The sequence below is a fragment of the Ruditapes philippinarum genome, unplaced genomic scaffold (genome assembly GCF_026571515.1).
Source record: "Ruditapes philippinarum isolate M1 unplaced genomic scaffold, ASM2657151v2 ctg2671_1_1_1_1, whole genome shotgun sequence".
Classification (NCBI taxonomy): Eukaryota; Metazoa; Mollusca; class Bivalvia; order Venerida; family Veneridae; genus Ruditapes; species Ruditapes philippinarum.
In genome coordinates, this window is record NW_026852213.1 from 112326 (window position 1) to 132906 (window position 20581).

At 30.4% G+C, this 20581-nt stretch overlaps 1 protein-coding gene across 1 annotated transcript in view; it reads left to right on the top strand.

Moving 5' to 3' along the window:
- Positions 1–288: 288 nt before the first annotated feature.
- Positions 289–20581, top strand: part of LOC132752671 (extracellular matrix organizing protein FRAS1-like) — a 133509-nt gene continuing 113216 nt past the window's right edge. Inside the window, exons 1-2 of the mRNA XM_060743034.1 lie at positions 289–774; positions 19907–19938. Of these exons, the coding sequence (XP_060599017.1) occupies positions 702–774; positions 19907–19938 (105 nt within the window). The 5' untranslated portion in view covers positions 289–701. The remainder of the gene's footprint in view (positions 775–19906; positions 19939–20581) is intronic.

Sequence of the window (20581 nt, forward strand, 5' to 3'; positions counted from 1 at the left end):
AGGTCTTAATTTATACACATACCGAATATTTTATAAGCGTGCACTTTTCGTTCTAATAAAAAAGACGAGTTTTACAGCTGTATATTTACAAAAGAATTGTACGTTACGGACGTCAACGTCACGGTCATTACACGTTACTCCTTTTACATTTTATGACAATATAGCTTATTGTAAAATCTTATTTATACCCTCTTTATCATAAAAATCTCAGAATTATTTTTACGGCCTTACGCGTTTTGTGTCTTTTATATTTTTTAGAGGCAGTACTTTAATAGCTAGCGTATGACGAGAGACCTAGATGATCGTATTTGAATGTATTCATACCTTTAAAACCAAACCGCGATAGTTTAATATATTCCCCCCTATCATACACCGCTACGCTTTTTACTATGGCGGTGTAATGTCGTATTATATATAGTACAGCAGTGTGAAGCAGGACTAATACATGTCGGAAAACCACCTGTGACAAAAAAACTACATTTGAAAAATTGATTTACATAGGAATATAAGTGGCCAGTTTGCTTTTATTTCATGTGATTAGCATTTAACAGTGCCCGCGCGTAATTGATGGATACTGTGAATTGTTAAAAATTGGACCGTTTCAAAGCGGGATGGTATATACTCGAGGGTCAGTGGCTCGAGAAGTTTAAAAGTGGGTCTTTATAATGTTTGCATGGTTGAAACGATGAAGTTTCAGAAAAATGAGAAAGCCTAGACATTTGGATTTAACTTTATGTATTTTGTTACTGGAGTTATATATTTTGTACATAAATGGTAAGTTAATATTATAACATCTTTACAAAAAGAAAGTCTACTTGTTATTACAATACAAATCTGAAAGATGTAAAACTGTTCCCTTCACTATAATTTTTTTTCTAAGATTGGAATTGCGGTTTAATTAATTTGCCATCATTGTTAAAATAGTTAATGTAATAAAAGATTATCGGAAATTAAGTAAATATATATTATAAAACATTGGTTACATTAAAATTGTCAACATTTTATCTTTAAGATTGGAATTGCACCGTTAATTAATTTGCATATTTTATATTTCATGTTTTAAGTCAAGGGGGTCCGAAAATGTACGAGAGTGACTGAATTAATTGACAATTGAAATTACGACAATTTATAGGTAAACAAATGCTAATTCATGTTCATGTAAATAGAGGATAAAAATGAACATTTCAATTAGCTTTGCCGTTTCACAAATGAAATACTGAAACATTTAAGTATTTATTTCAATTATAGTAGATAAGTAAATCAAACAATCATCTCAGATTAATTATGAATTATGTGAACAAATGATACAGTTATAGCCGATATGAAAATAGGTAAACAAATATTAATAAATGTTACGTAAAAAAAGAGAGAATAAAAACGAACATTCCCATCAGCTCGGCCACTTCTGACACAAAATGACAAAATTCTATCTTTAACGTAACAAGTTATGACACAAAAAGTAGAGAAATAAATCAAATTATAACCACAGTTGAATTATATGTTAATAAACGTTTAAATTAACAGGATACAAAAATGACACGTTATGTAAGATTTTGTTGTTGATTATTATTATTATTATTAATATTATTATTATTATTATTATTATTATTATTATTATTAGTTTTATATATTATTATCATACTTTTGATTTTGATCTGTCTTTAGTGAAGTTGAACATTTTCAATTTTTTTATAATCTCGTAGATTTGAAATTCTTTTTATCGACCGATACTATAGAAAGAAATGCAAATTTTTTGCTTTGACATGAAAAGTAAACACACATTTGTGGGCATGCTAGTTCTTTCATCCTCGAGCATAGAAGTGCCTAGTATAATGCAAATAAGTACTCTATGGCTGTTTTATTCGTACTAAAATACCTATGAAAATTTATTCATTAGATCTAGCAGCTAATTAACATATTTTAGCATATTGTTTTGAGCCAAATATCAAAGAAAGGTGACACTTTTTTGACCAAAATTTGCTACGCCTAATAAAACTATGCAGTTAAATAGTTTGTATTTCGTCTATACGATATCTTTTACAATTTTAGAGTAACGACATATGCCAAAACACGGTCTTATTTAGGTTATTTGTGATATTTTAGAGTAATGGGGAGCAATTAATTTCACGTAATGCGTGCACGCGACGTAGATTTTTTTCTTTTTAAAAAGTTGACATGTGCGCATTAAATCAACCTCCCATATAAACCAGCAGCTAAGACGTACACCTATAATTACAATAAATAAAAAAGGTGCACGTTTTTCACGTTGAGCGTTACAGTATACTCTTCAGTGCATATCTATCTATGCAAATGTCTTACATTATAAAGGTAAATTTCTGGCTACTGAGGCGGGTTAATTTATTATTCATCTACTGATATAAACAGTTTGCAATGTCTCGTTATTTTAATGTAGTTAAACAGTATGCAAAGCAATGTTTAAATTTCACTGAAATCTGGTTTGAAATTACACAGCAGTAGTTTATTATCCATTCAGTTACTTTATTATATATTTAGTTGAAAATCTCAGTAATATGAAGAATCTATATGTTGAACAAATAGTAGCTGTTACTATTAAATAATCTGATTGAGACAGAAAAAGTTGTCAATCCACAACATGTTTATTATCATATTACATTCTTAGACTCAATCAGGTTAAAATTCATGGGGAGGAAATACAATTATTATTACTATAGCAAGATTATTCAAGAAGAGAAATATATAACTATATATGTATGCATAATGTAAGTAAAATAAGAGAATATCAGCGCAGCTTGGTAATCAAAAAATTTGTTTATGAATATAGAAAAAAAAAGCAAAAAAAAAAAAAGCAAAAAAAAAAAAAGCAAAAAAAAAGAACATTTATTCAGTCTCTGTATTCCGGTTGCTCTTCTTTCAAATAATTAAAAAATTTGGTATTTTAATACATTATGAATGCCTTATGAGAACTGAAACATATGAATCAAAATAACCATGTTCATCTTTCTGTTCGGTATGTGTTCTTAGATAATGATCACGTGATATATAGAATATACATGTATATCTCTATAATTATTTGTGAGACAAGGATTTAACAAGATTGACACTTGTATTCTGATGAACTGCTTATAATACATATATTATTATGTATGTTTGTTATATTACCCGTCAATTTTATAAAAATAATCGAGAGAAAAAACACTTCTCAAAAATATATATGTCACTACTGTGGCAAACCTAATATGGGTATGGTTTGTAACTAGACTAGTTCCAATCAATTTCGGTAGTTAACAATTGTAATATCATATACAATATAAAGTAGGGAAGATTGTAAGTGTACGGTTGTTATTGTTTTATCCTATGTAAATTGTACAATAGGATGAGGTAGTGCAGCTTTCAAAAAATCGGCACATTAATTACCTATATGTAAGTTAACGGTATGCGTTTAATTAATTTACCTGATATATAAAATATATCTCCAACTTGACGAGTCGGGTTTGATTTGCCTTGAAGTCAGGCGGTGTCAAACATAGATATAGACATGTGCGCATGATACGATCTTTGAAAGACTAGTCAAATATATTTTATGGCACACAAAAGGTCCCTTGTTTGAAATACTAATCATTTAATGGACTTAAGTTCTCTACGAAGTCAGGGTGGTATCATATCTTTTTGACATCGTATTTTTGGTATTTTAGTAAATGCACATTTCTTAATGCTATCTATATATATAGTGGACGTGCACTGATACATTTCAATATCATAATTTTATGTGCTATTAAACCATGTTAGTACGAGTAGTACTAGATATGTAAACAAGTATAAATATCTTATGTTAATGATGATTTAATGAATTAATGCAAATATTTCCTCATTTAAATGTCAATGAATAATGTAATTGATTAAATTGTGTGATGTGATCGCAATTGCTAACTGTAGTCTTAGATTAACTCTATTAACTAATATCTATAATATTACTTTATCAATAATAAGGTATATATTATTTTAACCAGTAGCTCAATATGGAATTTAATGATTAATTAGTTATCTTTACAAAACATGTAATTTTGCTTAAATACAATCAGTTGTTTTTCTATGTACAATTAACTTGTTTAAGTACAAGACACTCTTGAGACGGATTTTAGAGTTGTAACAAAACAAAAACATTGTAAACTTAAATAAAGTCATTCACACGAGTTAAGAACATGGATTTTTAATATATTTAAGAAGAAAAACATATGCCCTTGATGTCATACTTGGTATACATAGCATACACATGTGATAAAACATGGAATACATGTGTATTGTAACTACTGTTTTATTTGTATACATTCGTACAAGTTATGGATATAACAACATAATTATACATGTATAATATACCGCATCTTCCATATCATTTTATAAGTTTTCTATGATTTATTCATTGTAAATGCATCACTATAAACTTTTTTACGCAAGGTTAGTGAAGAAGAGATATCATACGTGAAAGTTACAATTATAAAATACGTAATTTCCATGCAAAAGTACCCCCACTCTATTATGTCTAAACGCTTGTTTACAACGTCTCTTTTGAAGAAGTTTAATTTTGCGTAAGATATTGTCCTATCTCTTTCAACATATCGTAAAGAAAGAAAATCACAATAACTAATTTCTTGCCATGAGCATATTAAACTTGTATCATTTCTTATGTCATTGATAAAGCCTGTTTTCGCCGTACCTTAACAGTACAATTAACTTGCCTGCTATGAACAAACTATAAATAAGACCTATTCTAATATCTTTCAAATGAAAATATTATCATAAACTTGTTACACTTTGAAGTCTGACCGTATAGGTTTACTTTTAATATTATAATCGTTTTGTTACAGCTGTCGAAAAGTGTATTATTATCTATTATATACATTGTAGTAACCTTCTTTAACTTAAATGACATATTTTTTACCCTTTGATTCTTACTTTTAATAAATTCGAACAAAAGGTTTATTTCAGATTCTTCGTCAGTAAAAGAATTCCCAAGATTATCATATACATTTAGTTCGTTTTCTTTTGTCCTAATTTTCATTATTTGATCACTGTAATTTCCTTTAGTTTGTGTAATTATTATAAAAATTACAAGCAATTCAAAGATTTTTCAATGCTAAAGAATGATAAAGCTTGATCCCAATTCGCTTAAATCATTTTGAACATGAAGTTAATTATATTTCTGTGTTTATTTGACACGTTTCACGTTTAGAAAACAAAAGGTTAATTAACATGCTTTTAATTCGAGATTAGGCAAGTATTTGATTTTTTTTTTCTCTTCAAACTTTTTGTTTGCGTGAAATGAGGAAATAATAAATTAACATTTGTAAAAATAATGCAAATGAATGTTTTTAAATCATATTTTCAGTCGGGAGTATTTAATAAATCTTTTCTCCATTTAACGCAAATGTGATTTTGGAGACATATTTTGGGTTTGTCCATAATTTACGAGCGATTTAATGGTGATGCGCAAAGGTTTTAAATGATTCCTAATGAAAATGGCAGGCTTTAACCTCCCTTTCAGCGCTTTTCGTTTATTTTAATGTCATTTTTATTCTCCTACGAATTATCTTTATATAGTAAAACACGATTAATATTGGTGAAAAGATTTGATATGACATTGTACTAATGTAGTTTTTATTCACTCAGACTTCGAGCCATCATCATGATTTTGATGATCTTCAATAATTATTTTTTGCTGTCTTCTAGATCTTTGCCGTGTCATTATATGATAAAAAAGGAGAAAAAAAATCATTTATCGATGTTACTAACCTATTTCAGTAATTCAAACTGTTAGAAATGTAAGATATATTGATTTGATATTGTTATTGGTCGAATGAAATTTACATTTTAAGTAAGATCGTGATAACTCGGCTCAGTTCGTCAATGTCCGCATCTTAATTTACAGAGACCAAATAAGCGTTTTTGGCAATCGCGAACATTTGTATGTGACAGAAATGATCATAATTATGAAGTTCTCTCAGATTAGCTTAAGGTCTTCAGCGTACCCGTTTTAATACTGTGACATCTAGAACGTCTGCATCAGACGAAAGAAAAAAAAATTACAAAGCGGCTTATAAAGTTTTGGAAGCCAGAACTACTCTTAGATACAATATGTACTTGACTTATCTCCTATAAAAATGACCATTATAATAATATTTAATAAAAAATTGGAAACGGTCAAAGGTTTAGAAATACAGTTCATAAAGCTAAACTGTGATATGCCAGTCTACATTCATTTTTCTATGATAAGCAAAATATGTCGTCTGCCAAATAATTTAGTGTATATTATCTCCGTGGGGTGTCATCAGTAATTCATCACTCACTCTATTGGATTTAAATATGAAAGCTTAATCTTTTATAAGAGGATAAAGGATTAGAAAACTTTCAAAATTATTGTAATGTATATTGATATATAGGGGCAATAACCCAAGATTTTTTTTAACAAACCACTACTAAAATGTAAGTCTTGTTTTGTTGATTGAAAATAAACAGTATTGTTTGTTAGCTTGCGTTCATTTGGCCCATTTGAAAATAAACAGTATTGTTTGTTAGCTTGCGTTCATTTGGCCCATTTGTCTGGTAGGTCTAAAAATTACATGTATAGTGATATCGAATTTTTATTATGTAAACCAGGGTCTTTCAAATTCTATTTGAAAGATCCTGTGTAAACAGGTTCTTGAATAATTTTGTAGGAAATATATTTTACAATATTTGTATCATAAATGATTCGTTAATTATCAACCAAATAAACTTTTTTTTTTATCTCTTGTTCAATCGTGGAATGCGGTTCTCAAATTTGACCGTAAAAGTCTTGTATGAGTTATGTCCCTTAATTTTATATACGCCGTTTGCAAAGAAAGAAATTATAAGCGGTTATCGAAAGAAATTCTATCATATATTCAGGAAGTGGTTGAGCATTAGGTATCCTTTAACAAAACACTTATCATAATGTTATTCTAATTCATATTTTGTAAATTTTCTAGCGTTAACATGAAAAATTCACTCGAATTAAATTGTCATATAATTTCGCGATGAACAATTACTATTTTTTCTCCTATTCTCGGTGAATACTTGATATGTACGGCTTGCGTACGTTATTTTACGCTGTACCTAGTTTGCAGTAAAAGATACATTTTAAAGTACAAATAAATATCTAATTTTGAAGGGTGAATACCTAAATATCATTGCCAAATCCTAAATGCAGTCACTGACATTTCATCCTTTATTCATAGGTATCATGCACAAGTGTGAAACTAGTTGAATTGTTTATTTTCTAAGTTGTTCAATAATCTTGACCTGAAGTAACATTTTTGTGCACCAGCGTAGCTCAGTGGGGAGAGCATCGGATTAGTAATACAGGGGTGGCTGGTTCGATCCTCGGCTGATGCTTATAATATCCATGTGACAACTGATCTCCGACATTGAGTTAATGGTCATTTGTCTGCCACCATTGAATCCAAAACTATGTGGGATGAATAGTCTTGACTGAGAAATTGATTAATACTAATTTATTATACAAGGAAGCTGATTAGGTGGATCGACTGCTGAGTTATAAACAAAATCGTGTGTTGAAATCAGCATAAAAAAACGAAGAACAAACAAACTAAATATGTAAAGTAACATTGATTTTTTTACTTTTAGATTTTTTCATATTACCAATGTGTTTAAGTCTTAATATTTAATTAAAACAAAGTATAATTTCATTTTATTAAATAATAAAACACAAACAATTCCTATGACAATGCATCTTTAACATCTGATTAGGATTTAGGAGTAGCTTTAATGATTTTAACTGTTATGTAGAATATAATCATATAGGAACCAGACTTAGTACCCTATCAGATTCCTGGAGAACTAATTTTTTATCCTTGTTCTGTTATATACATTTACAAAGTTTTCTTGATTGATAACTTCTTAAAGAAGTTTTGATTATATATTATTAAAAATTTTGAAATTGATTGATTATATATTTTTATATATGTTTGTAAATGAAAGCAGTCTTAATTTAAAGCATCAAAGCAAGCTGTTTTCAAGAGGCAAGAAGAAAGACAGCTTTCTTTCTATAAATATGACTCTCATTAATAAGAAATAGAAAATTGACAGAAACCTTATAAAATTTACTATCAATAGTTCATCTTCAAAAGCTTTTAAAGATAGATTAATTACAACTTTGGTTTACTTTTCTCGCCCTTTTCAGATTTATATTATTGGAAATAGTACATCCAATTATCATAAAATGTAAGACTATTAGCATATCATATCATCTTTATGTATGTAATGTAATCAAAGGGTTATTCTTGTGTTCAGCTATTTCACTTAGAGTCATAATACTGAGCACATAAATCTTTTAATTTCCATTGAAATTATCCTATATTTGAAAATATGCTGATGTCACTGTGAGACAAGACTTTTTCCTGAACTTCAAAATAATATGCAGATTTCCTTTTCTTTTGTGATGAAAAAAATTTTACAGATGTGAAATATGAACTATTCTGAGGTTTAATATAAAGTTCCCTTGTAATGTTTAGAATGATATATGTTTCAAAATCATAATGCACTATTAAATGCATTATGTTTTTCAATGTTCTGAAAATGTTTTTCATTGACTTTGTGAATTTATAATTTTATTTATTTATACAGTTTAAGAATAAAATTATTTGATATTTAGAATGTTATGAATATTGAAGATGGTTAAAGAAATAATTTGTGGAAATTAAAAACAAAAATAACGTTACCAGTTTGGAGATTTTTTCTGTAACATACATAACAAAATATTTAAGTCATTATCTAAAGGGCTTAATCACACTCAAGGGCCATAACTCATTACATTTTCAAAATTTCATTTCTTTTTTAAATTCAGTTTTCAATCTTTAAATGGTAAAGAATGGTCATATCAACAGTTACTTATTTTGAAGTCTGAATTATTTAAAAATGATTTTGAAATGGTAAAACCTTAGCAACTTTCATGGGCAATTACTCATTATATATAATGTTCAATATTTAGTTCCCCTGTTTCAAATAAACAGGTGGTTAAGAATAGTTGAACAAAACTTGTTGTTGCCTGTATTGGAATGCTTTATGATGTCTTGTTTGCTGTGGGCCTGTTTTTACACTACATGACTGAAATGCATTGTTAACCACTTGATTTACATATTAATCTATTGAGAGAAGAAACACAAAAGCAGAACTGCAAAATATCTCAAATATTCTCTTCCAATATCATAAACATACTGTGATAAACATTTTTATTTCTTTCCACTGTTTTTAATGACTCTTAAATCCAAGAATGAACTTGTTGGAAGATTACTTGTAGTTATTATGCCCCCCTTCAAAGAAGTGGGGGTATATTGCTTTGCATTTGTCTGTCAGTCGGTCCGTCGGTCCCTCGGTTCGTAGACCAAATGGTTTCCAAGTGATAACTAAAGAATGCTAAGGCCTAGGAACTTCAAACTTGGTATGATAATTGTTCATGACCAGTAAATGATCCCTAATGATTTTGGGGTCAAAGGTCAAGGTCACATTGACCTTGTAGGTAAAAACGGTTTCTGAGTGATAACTAAAGAACGCTTAGGCCTAGGAACTTCAAACTTAGTATGATGATTGTTCATGACCAGCAGATGATCCTTATTGATTTTGGGGTCAAGGGGTCAAAGGTCAAGGTCACATTGACCTTGTAGGTAAAAACGGTTTCCGATCAATAACTAAAGAACGCTTAGGCCTAGGAACTTCAAACTTGGTAGATGATTGTTCATGACCAGCAGATGACCCTTATTGATTTTGGGGTCAAGGTGTCAAAGGTCAAGGTCACATTGACCTTGTAGGTAAAAATAGTTTCTGATCAATATCTAAAGAACACTTAGGCCTAGGAACTTCAAACTTGGTATGATGATTGTTTAAGACCAGCAGATGACCCCTTTTGATATTGGGGTCAAGGGGTCAAAGGTCAAGGTCACATTTACCTTGTAGGTAAAAACGGTTTCGATCAATAACTTGACAACCCTTGGGCTGTTGACCCTCAAACTTAGTAGGTGCATTGGACTTGACCAGTAGATGAGCCGTATAGATTTTGGGGGCAAGGGGTCAAGGATCAAGGTTGCATTGATCTTGCAGGTAAAAACGGTTTCCAATCAATAACTTGACAAGCTATGGACTGTTGGCTCTCAAATTTGAAGGTGCATTGGTCTTGGCCAGTAGATGACCCCTAATGATTTTGAGGTCAGGGGAACAAAAGGTCAAGGTTGCATTGTAATATAACAACTTGGCTGTCATTAATGAGGCCTACATGATTCATAAAATTTATGCATATTATTAGGTAAGATTTGAAATAACTTTTTCATAAAATTGCTGCACACAACCTTTGCGGTGACTATTCATGACCAGTAATTAACTCTTATTGATTTTTTGGTCACTAGGTCAAAAGTCAGTCATAATAACCTGATCACATGACTAATTGGCTGCCGATAGGGGGCATACATGTTTTACAAACATATCTTGTTTTGAAACCCTCTGTCTGCTGGCAGCTTATGAGACTACCCTTGCGATCAGTGCAGACCTATATCAACCAGCACATCTGTGTGCTATCTTATCATTGTCTGCACTGTTTGCTATTCAGTCAGTAGTTATTTTGAAATTTTCCCCAAAAATTAAGAATGGTTTTGTCCAGATTGAAAGAAAGACAAGTCCATTTAAGATATTGAGTGTAGTAAGGATGTAATAATATTGTATATGGTCATGTTCTGACACCAGTACTGGTCAGTTTATTCAGGAAACAAATATGAGACTGGTTCAAGTTAACTTCAAACTTTCATTTAACTAAACCAAGGTAAAGAATAAATATGTTTGAACTAAGCTACCATGTATATCAAGGTGAATTAATTTGCAATTAATTGAGTTAAAGGCTGCAAATAAGTTTTATGATATCTTCAAAGGAGTTTTCTTTGTACTTTGATTACATTTTCAAAATAAGTTGTCAGTTTTGTTTACATCATCGTCAAAATTTATGTATCAGTGAAGCATATAAATAGATTGTTAGGTTTTTAATATAACTAAATAATAACCTGTCATTTGAACTGGCGCTAGATTTAAATAACATTAAGATAAATCAAAAGTTAAATAGCTACACAGGTGTCTTGTGTTTAAATCATATTAATGTATTTCCCTGTTCAGTTTAGAAATGATGATTTTATGGTTAGATCACTGTCATGTAAGGTCAAGTGGTCAAAAGCTGTTTTATGATGGGCAAAGTTTTTTATGTTTCTTTGTTATAATGTATGATCAGTTAATTTATTTTGCTTTTTGTTATCTTTTAGACAGCAAATTAATAAAAACCCTGCATCATTGAAAACTTGTCTAGATGACCTAAAGAAAGGGTCCACATAATAACATAAAAAGTCCTAAAAATATTTCTTTGTTCAGTGCCATGTGACTTATGAAGAAAGGTTATATGCATAGTCAATGAGGAGTACCAGTAAATTAATACGAAAGAGATAAATTATACAGTATACATATATAAATGTAAAAATATAGGATGAATTTTCAAGGGAAATCAATTTTACAGCATTTATGTTCTTGTCTCTAACATAATGGTGCTTTTTTTCATTATTAAAGAGAGAAAAAAAAAGAGAACAAAGATTTCAAATTAATTGTTTAATTTCAGTAAGAAATGCGATGCATATAATTTTAACTGTGCCATTGACTTAGTTTATGAATTAATTTTGACTTAAAAACTCTGTTTCTATGTCAGCACACCGAAATGGAAAACAGGCTGATAGCTTATATGATATGATATAAAAACTGCTATAAAATGAAATTAAATAGGTTTACCCTATCTGTCATTTTAGGTGTAAAACAAACATATGAGAAGTGATATTTTGCATTTATACTTCCCATGACAGTAAATCAAATTTCACAATGCATTCAAATACTGTATTTACACTATCTCATTTTGATTATTATCTCCATTCAAAGATGTGATGATATTATATAAATTTTATATTCTGTTGAGCATAAAAAAAAATTGTCAAGTGCAGTACCCCATGGGAAGTTATAAAATAGTGCTTGTCATTCTGTAACTGTATAACATCAATGTACAAAAGAGGTCAGAGGTCAGCGTGAATCATGAGATTGTTTGCCAAGTTTGACAAATATTTAGACCAAAACAGGCATTTTTAAAATGTCATCAATATGATATAACATTTTGAAATCAATGTTTGCTTCTTTTTTAGTCCCCTACCGGTTTAACCGGAGGGGACTTTAGGTTTACCCTCCGTCTGTCTGTCCGTCTGTCTGTCTGTCCGTCTGTCTGTCCGTCTGTCTGTCTGTCTGTCAGTCTGTCAGTCCGTCAGTCCGTCCGTCCACAAAACTGGATCCCGTGATAACGCAAAAAGTACTGAAAATATTTTTATGAAACTTGATATATGGATAGATGGCAGTATGGAGATTATGCACGTCTTTTTTTTTTCTTCCTATGTTGAAAATTCTGGTTGCTATGGCAACAAATAGTCTGAAAATATGGCAAATTTAACACATAAACTGGATCCAGTGATAACTCAAAAAGTACTGAAAATATTTTTATGAAACTTGAAATATGGGTAGATGGCAGTCTGGAGGTTATGCACATCTTTTTCTTTTTTTCTTATGTTGAAAATTCTGGTTGCTATGGCAACAAATAGCCTGAATTTCAAGATTTCTGATTTAAATTTTTCAGATTTTTCACTATATGTTCTTTATTTCTTAAGGTGTTTACTTCAAACTTTAAATATAAGTTTCTGGTCATCAACCACATCATATGTGACAAGGTTTATAACTCTAGCACAAAAAATATCAGTATTACCTCCCTTGAACTTAGATTTTTTAGGGGAAAAAATGTTGTCTTTTTTAAATAACTTCTTTATTTCCTAATGTATCTACTTCAAACTTCATATATATGTTTCTTATTATCACTCGACATTTTTGAGAAGTTTAAATACTCTAGCAAGACTATTTCCAGAATTATGTCCCCCTTGAACTTAGATTTTTTTCGAGATACTGGTATTTTCACTCCAACTTCTTCATTCCTTATAGGATTTACTTTAAAATCACACATCGTAATAATATGACAAGGTTGTATAAACATAATTTCCTTACTAAGCATGGAAACTTAACACATTACTGTGATATAGACAAACTTATTTTATTATGTTTTGTGGTCGATATTTTCAAATACAGACTTCATCCTCAAATTCATTATAAATGGCAATACACAGGAGTGTATGACAATTAAAGAACTTTTTGAGGGACCGGTAGGGGACTACTGTATTGCCCGCAATACTATCAAATGCTTGTTTACACTTGATTTTTTTTAGGCTACACATTTTTGGCAAAACTAAAAAAAAAACCCCAACTTTTTAACAGCCTTGTTATTGTAAATAAGATCTCGAAACTCAAAGGACCACCTGTTCCTTAATGTAGAAATGGTTGTGAAAGTAGTTGTTTTATAATATGGCAGACTTGCAGCATAGTGGCATTTTACATTCTTGATTTTGGTAAAAATGGTTTAACAAGTTTTTAAAATGTAGTATGTCATAGTTAGTCTAAAACAGTATTTTTATCTACATGCATTATGAAACATTATTACCATTGAATTCTAATTTGATGCCATTAAGTGCAAAAGAATAAAAATTTTGTCACACAGTGTCCTACTTATACTTATTTTCAATAAAAAAATATTCAGTGTAATTAAAATGCAATAGAATTAGAACTAGTATCTCTTGTTGGGTCTTTAGTAGTAGTTTTGAGCTTGACTTATCAAAGAATTTGGAGAGCTATTGTACACACCTTGGTGTAGGCATCATTGTCAGTATCAGTGTAACACTTTGGTTAAGTTTTTTGCATGCAAGTTGGTATCCCCAAAACTAATGAAGGGAACAGGTTGAAACTTGAAACACTTGTCCTATGTGATAATCTTACATGATGGGCACATTACTCTGAGTTATCATTTACAGAGTTATGCCCCTTTTCTTACTGTCTAGCACTAAAAATAGATGAGCACTCTATCATATGGACAGCTCTTGTTTATGTAAAGATCATGTTGTTGTAATTGTTGTAATTTTAACTAAGATAGATAAGGATGATGCATTTACAGGGCCAAAAAACCCTTCTTCGTAGAGGCCGAATATAGGCTGCTTCCCCAACCAAACTAGCCTCTTTTTTTCGCCAGTTTGGTCCTCAAAATTCCCCAGTCTTTTGAAATTTCCCATAGAATTTAGAACAAAGTTAAACGATGCATGGTGCTGAATTAAGGTCTTTTACTTTCCCAGTGCTTTTTGCTTTTCTCTTTTGATGAACTTGTTAAAAAGTTTGTGTTAAATTTGAGACCCCTTTTCCCACAAAGTATGCCAAAATCAGGCATATTTTCCCAAAGAAAAAAGGCTGAGGCCCCTTCCCCAAGAATGAAGTTTTGGCCCTGTATTTGTTAGTCTATGATCGTACTTATACTCATAATATCATACTGCCGATATATACATGTAGACTGATCCTTTATATTTTTTTTCAAAGAAATGAAATTCTGTTCATCAGTCTAAATAGTATTCATTTTTATTTGATAAAGAGCTATATATAAAGCAAGCAGATGTTTGTTATTTTGTTTGACAGGAAACTAAATATGCAGTATGTTAAGTTAATACTTTTTGACAACATATTATGTTATAGGTGGTGTGTGAATGTCTTTATTCATATGTTAAATATGTCAGAAAACTAGATACTTTAAGTTTAAAAATAAATTGTAAGAAAAGTGTCAACGCAAATCTTACCTAATTTGTTCTTGATATATTTTGTTTGATCTTACAGTAAAAATGATTAATTGTTAAAATAAAAGATTATAATGTGATAGTTACATTTGCAGTATCAAGTTCATTCACTGTTGCCACTTTTTTGCCGAAAATTGACAAGTGATGACAGGATATTAAGTTCTGCATTCCGTAAATAGACTTGTATTTTTACATAATCTTTTCTGTTCTTTTCCGCTCTGCTGAACATACCTGGGAAAGTGATGAAAATGCAAGTATCTATGAAACAGTGTATGTATCGTTCTTTCACCAATCATAGTACGATCGCATATACGTAATCAGTATCGCAACAGGGATAAACTTGATTGTAATAAGATAAATTAGTGGACTCTGCATGAAATGTTCTTTATGGCGAGTTAAAAAATCGGGTTACCAATTTATTTCTCCTCTTCCTATAGGTCTTTGGTTATAAACGTTTTTATAGCCTCGTATTTTCTGGTACGTAATTATAAACCATGGACTTATTTATTGTACAAGTATCTCTCTTTCATAACAATTTTGATACTTTAAAAACATCTCCAACAATGTCCTTTAAGTCACAATTTAATGGCTACTTAAGATTTTCATTTTATTTGAAAAAAAGTCAATTAAATTAATTGCCATTAGGGTGTATCGCAAAATTTAAATACTTTGTCTCCTTTTTTAAGAAAAAGGGAAACACCCAAAGAAGATACAATTGTACGAAATGGAACAAATTGAAAGCAAACGCCCATAAGTCGTAGCACATACTGTTATGAATGCACCATAAATACAGCTATATGTATTAAAAGGCGCCATAAATGTCATATTTTAATATATGGATCATTCGCCTTGAGATTGACAAGTCTAAAGATCCGTTGCACAATGACGAAACATGAAACGTATAAAAAGCTGTGTTGAAACCAATGTTTCCTTTATCTCGTGTTACATCATATTAATAGGTACGTGGATAGATCAAAGCTCGAAGCAAGAAATTAGACCATCAACACTGACAGGCCTGATGAACTGTTTTATATTGAAGCCCAAATAGAATCAATATTATCATCTTTGTGTGTAATAGATTTTTGAAATACCACACTCTTTAGTATACGGAGCTGTCAGGTATAATTTAAAGTGTTTATTGTCAGGATGACAAAGGCAAAAAGTAATGAATCTGCCGCAGCATCCCTTCACATTAGGCTCTATGAGCTATTCAGGTGTAAAATCTATTCAGATCTTAGAATGGTTTTATTATGAAATTAGGTAAACGACTGGTTTGCAAATTTTAAGATTTTTTTTTATGTGAGATAAGGCGATTATCTGTTTGCCAATGTTTGGTTTAAATTCTATTTTAATGATATTCTTAACACCAATTAAGGTAACAAAAATTGTTGAAGATTGTATTGTGCTAAATAAAGTCAAGTAGCACTTCCTGGGATGGACTTTGGTTGTGTGAGAGATCTATGAAGATGGCATTTTAATGTAGAATTGAAGAAAAAAACTATAAATAATGTTAGTACTGTCATAAAACTATAATGCTAATTTCCATTTTAATTCAATGTTTATGTCATTTAAAATGCAAATGACCTTTTAAAAGTCATATTTGAAGAAGAATGTAATTCTTCCAAGGATTTTAGAGGGAATGCAAAGTGCTATAATATAGGCTTCTACTTCTTTTTCTAGTTTACAATAACGTTTAACACACTAAATATCTAAAATGGACTTGTCCATCTTAAATGTGGGCCAGACCATTCATCATTTTTAGGGGAAAATTTAAAAATAAGTACTGATTGAATAGTGCTGATCATGGTCAGATGGCACAGAAGGTATGTGCTGGCAAATGTAGGTCTGTGCTGGTTGCATGGGTAGATTTTGTAGCTGCCAGCAGGCTGAGGGTTGATATCGTCAGTGCAGGGCTGCAGGTCATGATCAGATGGGGTGCCGACTGATCTTGATTTGCATTTTTTGCATGAGTATACTGACATTCCCTACCAATAGACTAAGGGTTAATTGTGAAATTCTCCTTCATGCAGATTGGTGTAAGTGAATCTTTGTTAAACAGAACCAAGGGTATATTTATATATAAAGTTAGTGTCATATAAGATATATCTAATTGCTGGCAAGTAGGCTCTCTAAGAAGTATGACTGTTAGATCTGCACTTTAAAACTGCACTTTAAAAAGAAATCATAATATGAGAAAACTGTCAAAGAAATCAAAGTATGAGAGATAAGAACATTTGTGTGTAGGAGAAAATATAAAACTATGATTTAAAAACAGAACCTGTAGACCTTTGAAAAATGGAAAATTGGAAATTTTTCATTAAGAAACTTTAAAGACCATATTGAAATTTTATATATGTGTTTTATTTCGAACAAGTATTTAAACACATTACATATCTTGAGTTGTCTGCAACTTTGTTTGCGTATTTGAAGTATAAATTTCATGCGTTTTATTTCAGACAAGTATTTAAGCATGTTACATATTTTGATTTGTTTGCAAATTTTAAATGTAAGCAAAGAATGAAATGTAAAGTTTTTATTTTGTTTTGCACTAGGGGAATTTGTCCATTTTCTAGTATAATTAAACCTTAAATAAGCTGTGCAAATGGGATATAAACCGTTTGAAGTAAAATTAAATTATAACTTCCTTTTAATCAGCTATGACATAAATAAACATTAAAGGACTGGTGTTGACAGAAATGGTCATGAAGTAAGGAGGGCTTGTAAAGTTTTAGTGAATGAAGTTAAATTGTGTCGGCCATAACTGTCACTAGCTAATGAACTGAACTGGACTTGTAGTTCCTGCCTCTATTTGTCATTTATTACCCCAATAAGAAGTCTTGAATCTAATGAAATACTTTGGTGAAAGTTGTATCACTGCTGCCTGCAGTTAAACAAAAATTTAGTTTAAATTTTGAAATGATAAAAAAAACGTATGGAAGAAATATGATGGTATATTTTCTGGTGAGGAAATGGCGAATGCTCAAAATCATTGCTGAATGGTTCAGAACCCACATGATAAAATATTATATTCTGAAACACACAATTTTCATGTGTTTTAAAAAACAGAGACATTCTATGTCACAATTCATTCAAGAATGGATCATTAGTTTATAGAAACAACATAATTTTACCAATTTTAAATGTTATGGAAACATTTCATTAAATTTTTAGCTTTACTGGTATTTCATTTAAGGATTATGCACACCTTATATATATTGATAAATATTGATTTATACATGTACGAGGGATGTCCGGAAAGTTCGTAGACAAGGCTATACAATTATTATAAGCAGTCATATTAATAATATGATTAAATATTTTGCTTAAGTATTTATTCTGCTACAAATTTCTAAATTAAAAAACATGATAAAAGTTGTATTCGCAAATCGCCAATCACCATGGCAACATGATCAACGAATCACGGAGCACTTTGATTTCATGACAATAACTACTCTAATAAAAAGTTGCTAAAAGTTGTAATTTTAACGCAAACTCTTGTTTAAATGTTGTGACATCATAGGGTACTATTGCTTGATATTTAGTGAAAATAACGACGTCATACGCAAAGAAACAACTTGTTTACGACGATTTATTATAGGCAATGAAGTTGCGTTAGTTTTGTGTCGCAAAAATGACGTCAAATTCAAGGACGGAGCAACGTAATGTTATTAAACTTCAAAGCAACGCTAATAATGACTATTATCTTTACTTGAAAAACAAAATCAACCATAAATTGTTAAGGGCAACTTGTGTTTAATTGTCAAACACGATAAAGAAGCGGTGATGACAGTATTTTGTATAAGAAGCGTATCAGATGACCAAAAGTAGCATGGCCGAAATGTCGTAGATTGCGTTACAACAATCCTTGAAAAAGGCAGACATTTCACACACTGTATGGGAACCAGTGACACCTTTGTTGTTGTTGTTTTTTGTTTTTTTAATGTAGTATATGAAATTCATAAAGTAATAGCAAGGGAACATAACATGTATAAAGTATATGCCAGACAGATATGGCTGTTTAAATCGGAAGACATTGAATAGTGGATAAACATAAAATTAAATTGACGCCGTTGACGTTGTCAAAGTGCTCCATGACGATGTATATATGTTGTATGTAAATGCTGTAAAAATACAAACATAAGTCACAATTTAGTAATTTTTGATAAATGTGTTCCCTAGATATGTATATTTTTGCTGACAAAATTTGTTCAACGTATGTATTGTTATACAATAAACAATTGAAGAAGTAAATGAACTTTCCGGACATCCCTCGTATATGATTATCCTTAAAAACCTTCAGTCTCTTTTGTCTTCTTTCGATAGTTTTCGTAATACTTGTTTTTAGTACTTGTAACAGGGTGTTTTCTACACTGACATTATTATGTGATAAAATACAAATAGGGTGGCTCCCAGTTATGATCATTAAGGTCTGTAAACCTTAATCAACTTTTGGCATAATTTCATATTTCAATCTTAATATGAATTTAGGGCAAAGTACTGCAAAACTGACATAATTAAAAATCATGTTGAGCGCTGCTGTGTAATAAGACACTGAGTTAATGTATTTTGCAGCTAAGTGAAATGTGAAATTCATGCAGATTATTGAAAAGGGTCATTACTATGACATTAGCATAGTCTAATGGAACTCATTAATGTTTGGAAAAAAAACACTTTTAGTGCCAGTCGTTAATAACACCTTAGTGAAAAATGCCAATCTAACTGTAAAATGGTAAAATGAACCGGAGATCTTATTTGGACATCCATACATGTAAAATAAAAACCCAGCTTCCTCAAAGGCCAAAACAAAATTTGTATCGACTCAGGCAGTTTCAGTGGAGATATGTAGTGCAACTGAAAAACAGAAATTCTTTTTAATTCAAAATAATGGTAAAAGAAATAAAGTTTCATAACTTTTTGAGCAGGAATACCTGTCTTTTTACAATTGTAATATTTAGATTGTAGAATCGTCCTGAAATCCTATTTTCTTCATTAATGTCACTTTAGAAACACCTATTATTCGTGAGAAAAAATATTTAAATGTCTTAAATTCAATTTTAGTACTTTTTCTCCTATAAATGTTGGATGCAAAATGATATTTTTCTGTTTTTTTTATATTTCAGGTGAATGTTTATATAATGGAAAATCGTACTTGGTAAGTTTTATTATCTATTATTTGTAGATGCGGTATTGTTTTGTTTCTTTTTTTACGATTATTTCATGTTAAATGTTACATAAAACAGGCATGTTTTTCAATGGTAACTGTAAAAATTTTAAACTTGTATGCATGGAATCTTTCGTTGAGTGTTTGTCTGTTTGTTCATCTGTCTGTATGTTATGTCTGTCTGTATTGTTCTGTTATCTCTTGGAACCAAAGTGCCGTGTTTTTTTATTCCGGTTTATTAAACATTTCACAGACACGTTTATTTATGTGTAAGGAAGACATAAGAATGTGAGAAATGCTTTAAAAGAATATTCTTTTTCTAATTATGAACTGAAAGACTGGTGTAAATTTATTTCTTGGCTCCCCGTGGCTTACATTTATGTAAAATTATGAAGCGTTAATCGTTGATAAATGTCGTTTCGGCAGAATTTCCGGCTTGTTAATTTATTTAATGAAAAATTTTCATTCGTGCTCCAGTTATTCAAACGAAGGCGACCACATCATACCACAGTGTCGTTTGTTATGAATGAAAATAATCCGGCTTCTTAAATAACCATATTATTACATATAATTGCCCATCCATATTTAGTTTTTCACAAATTCGTATTTACACAACCTCACAATGCCTACTTGT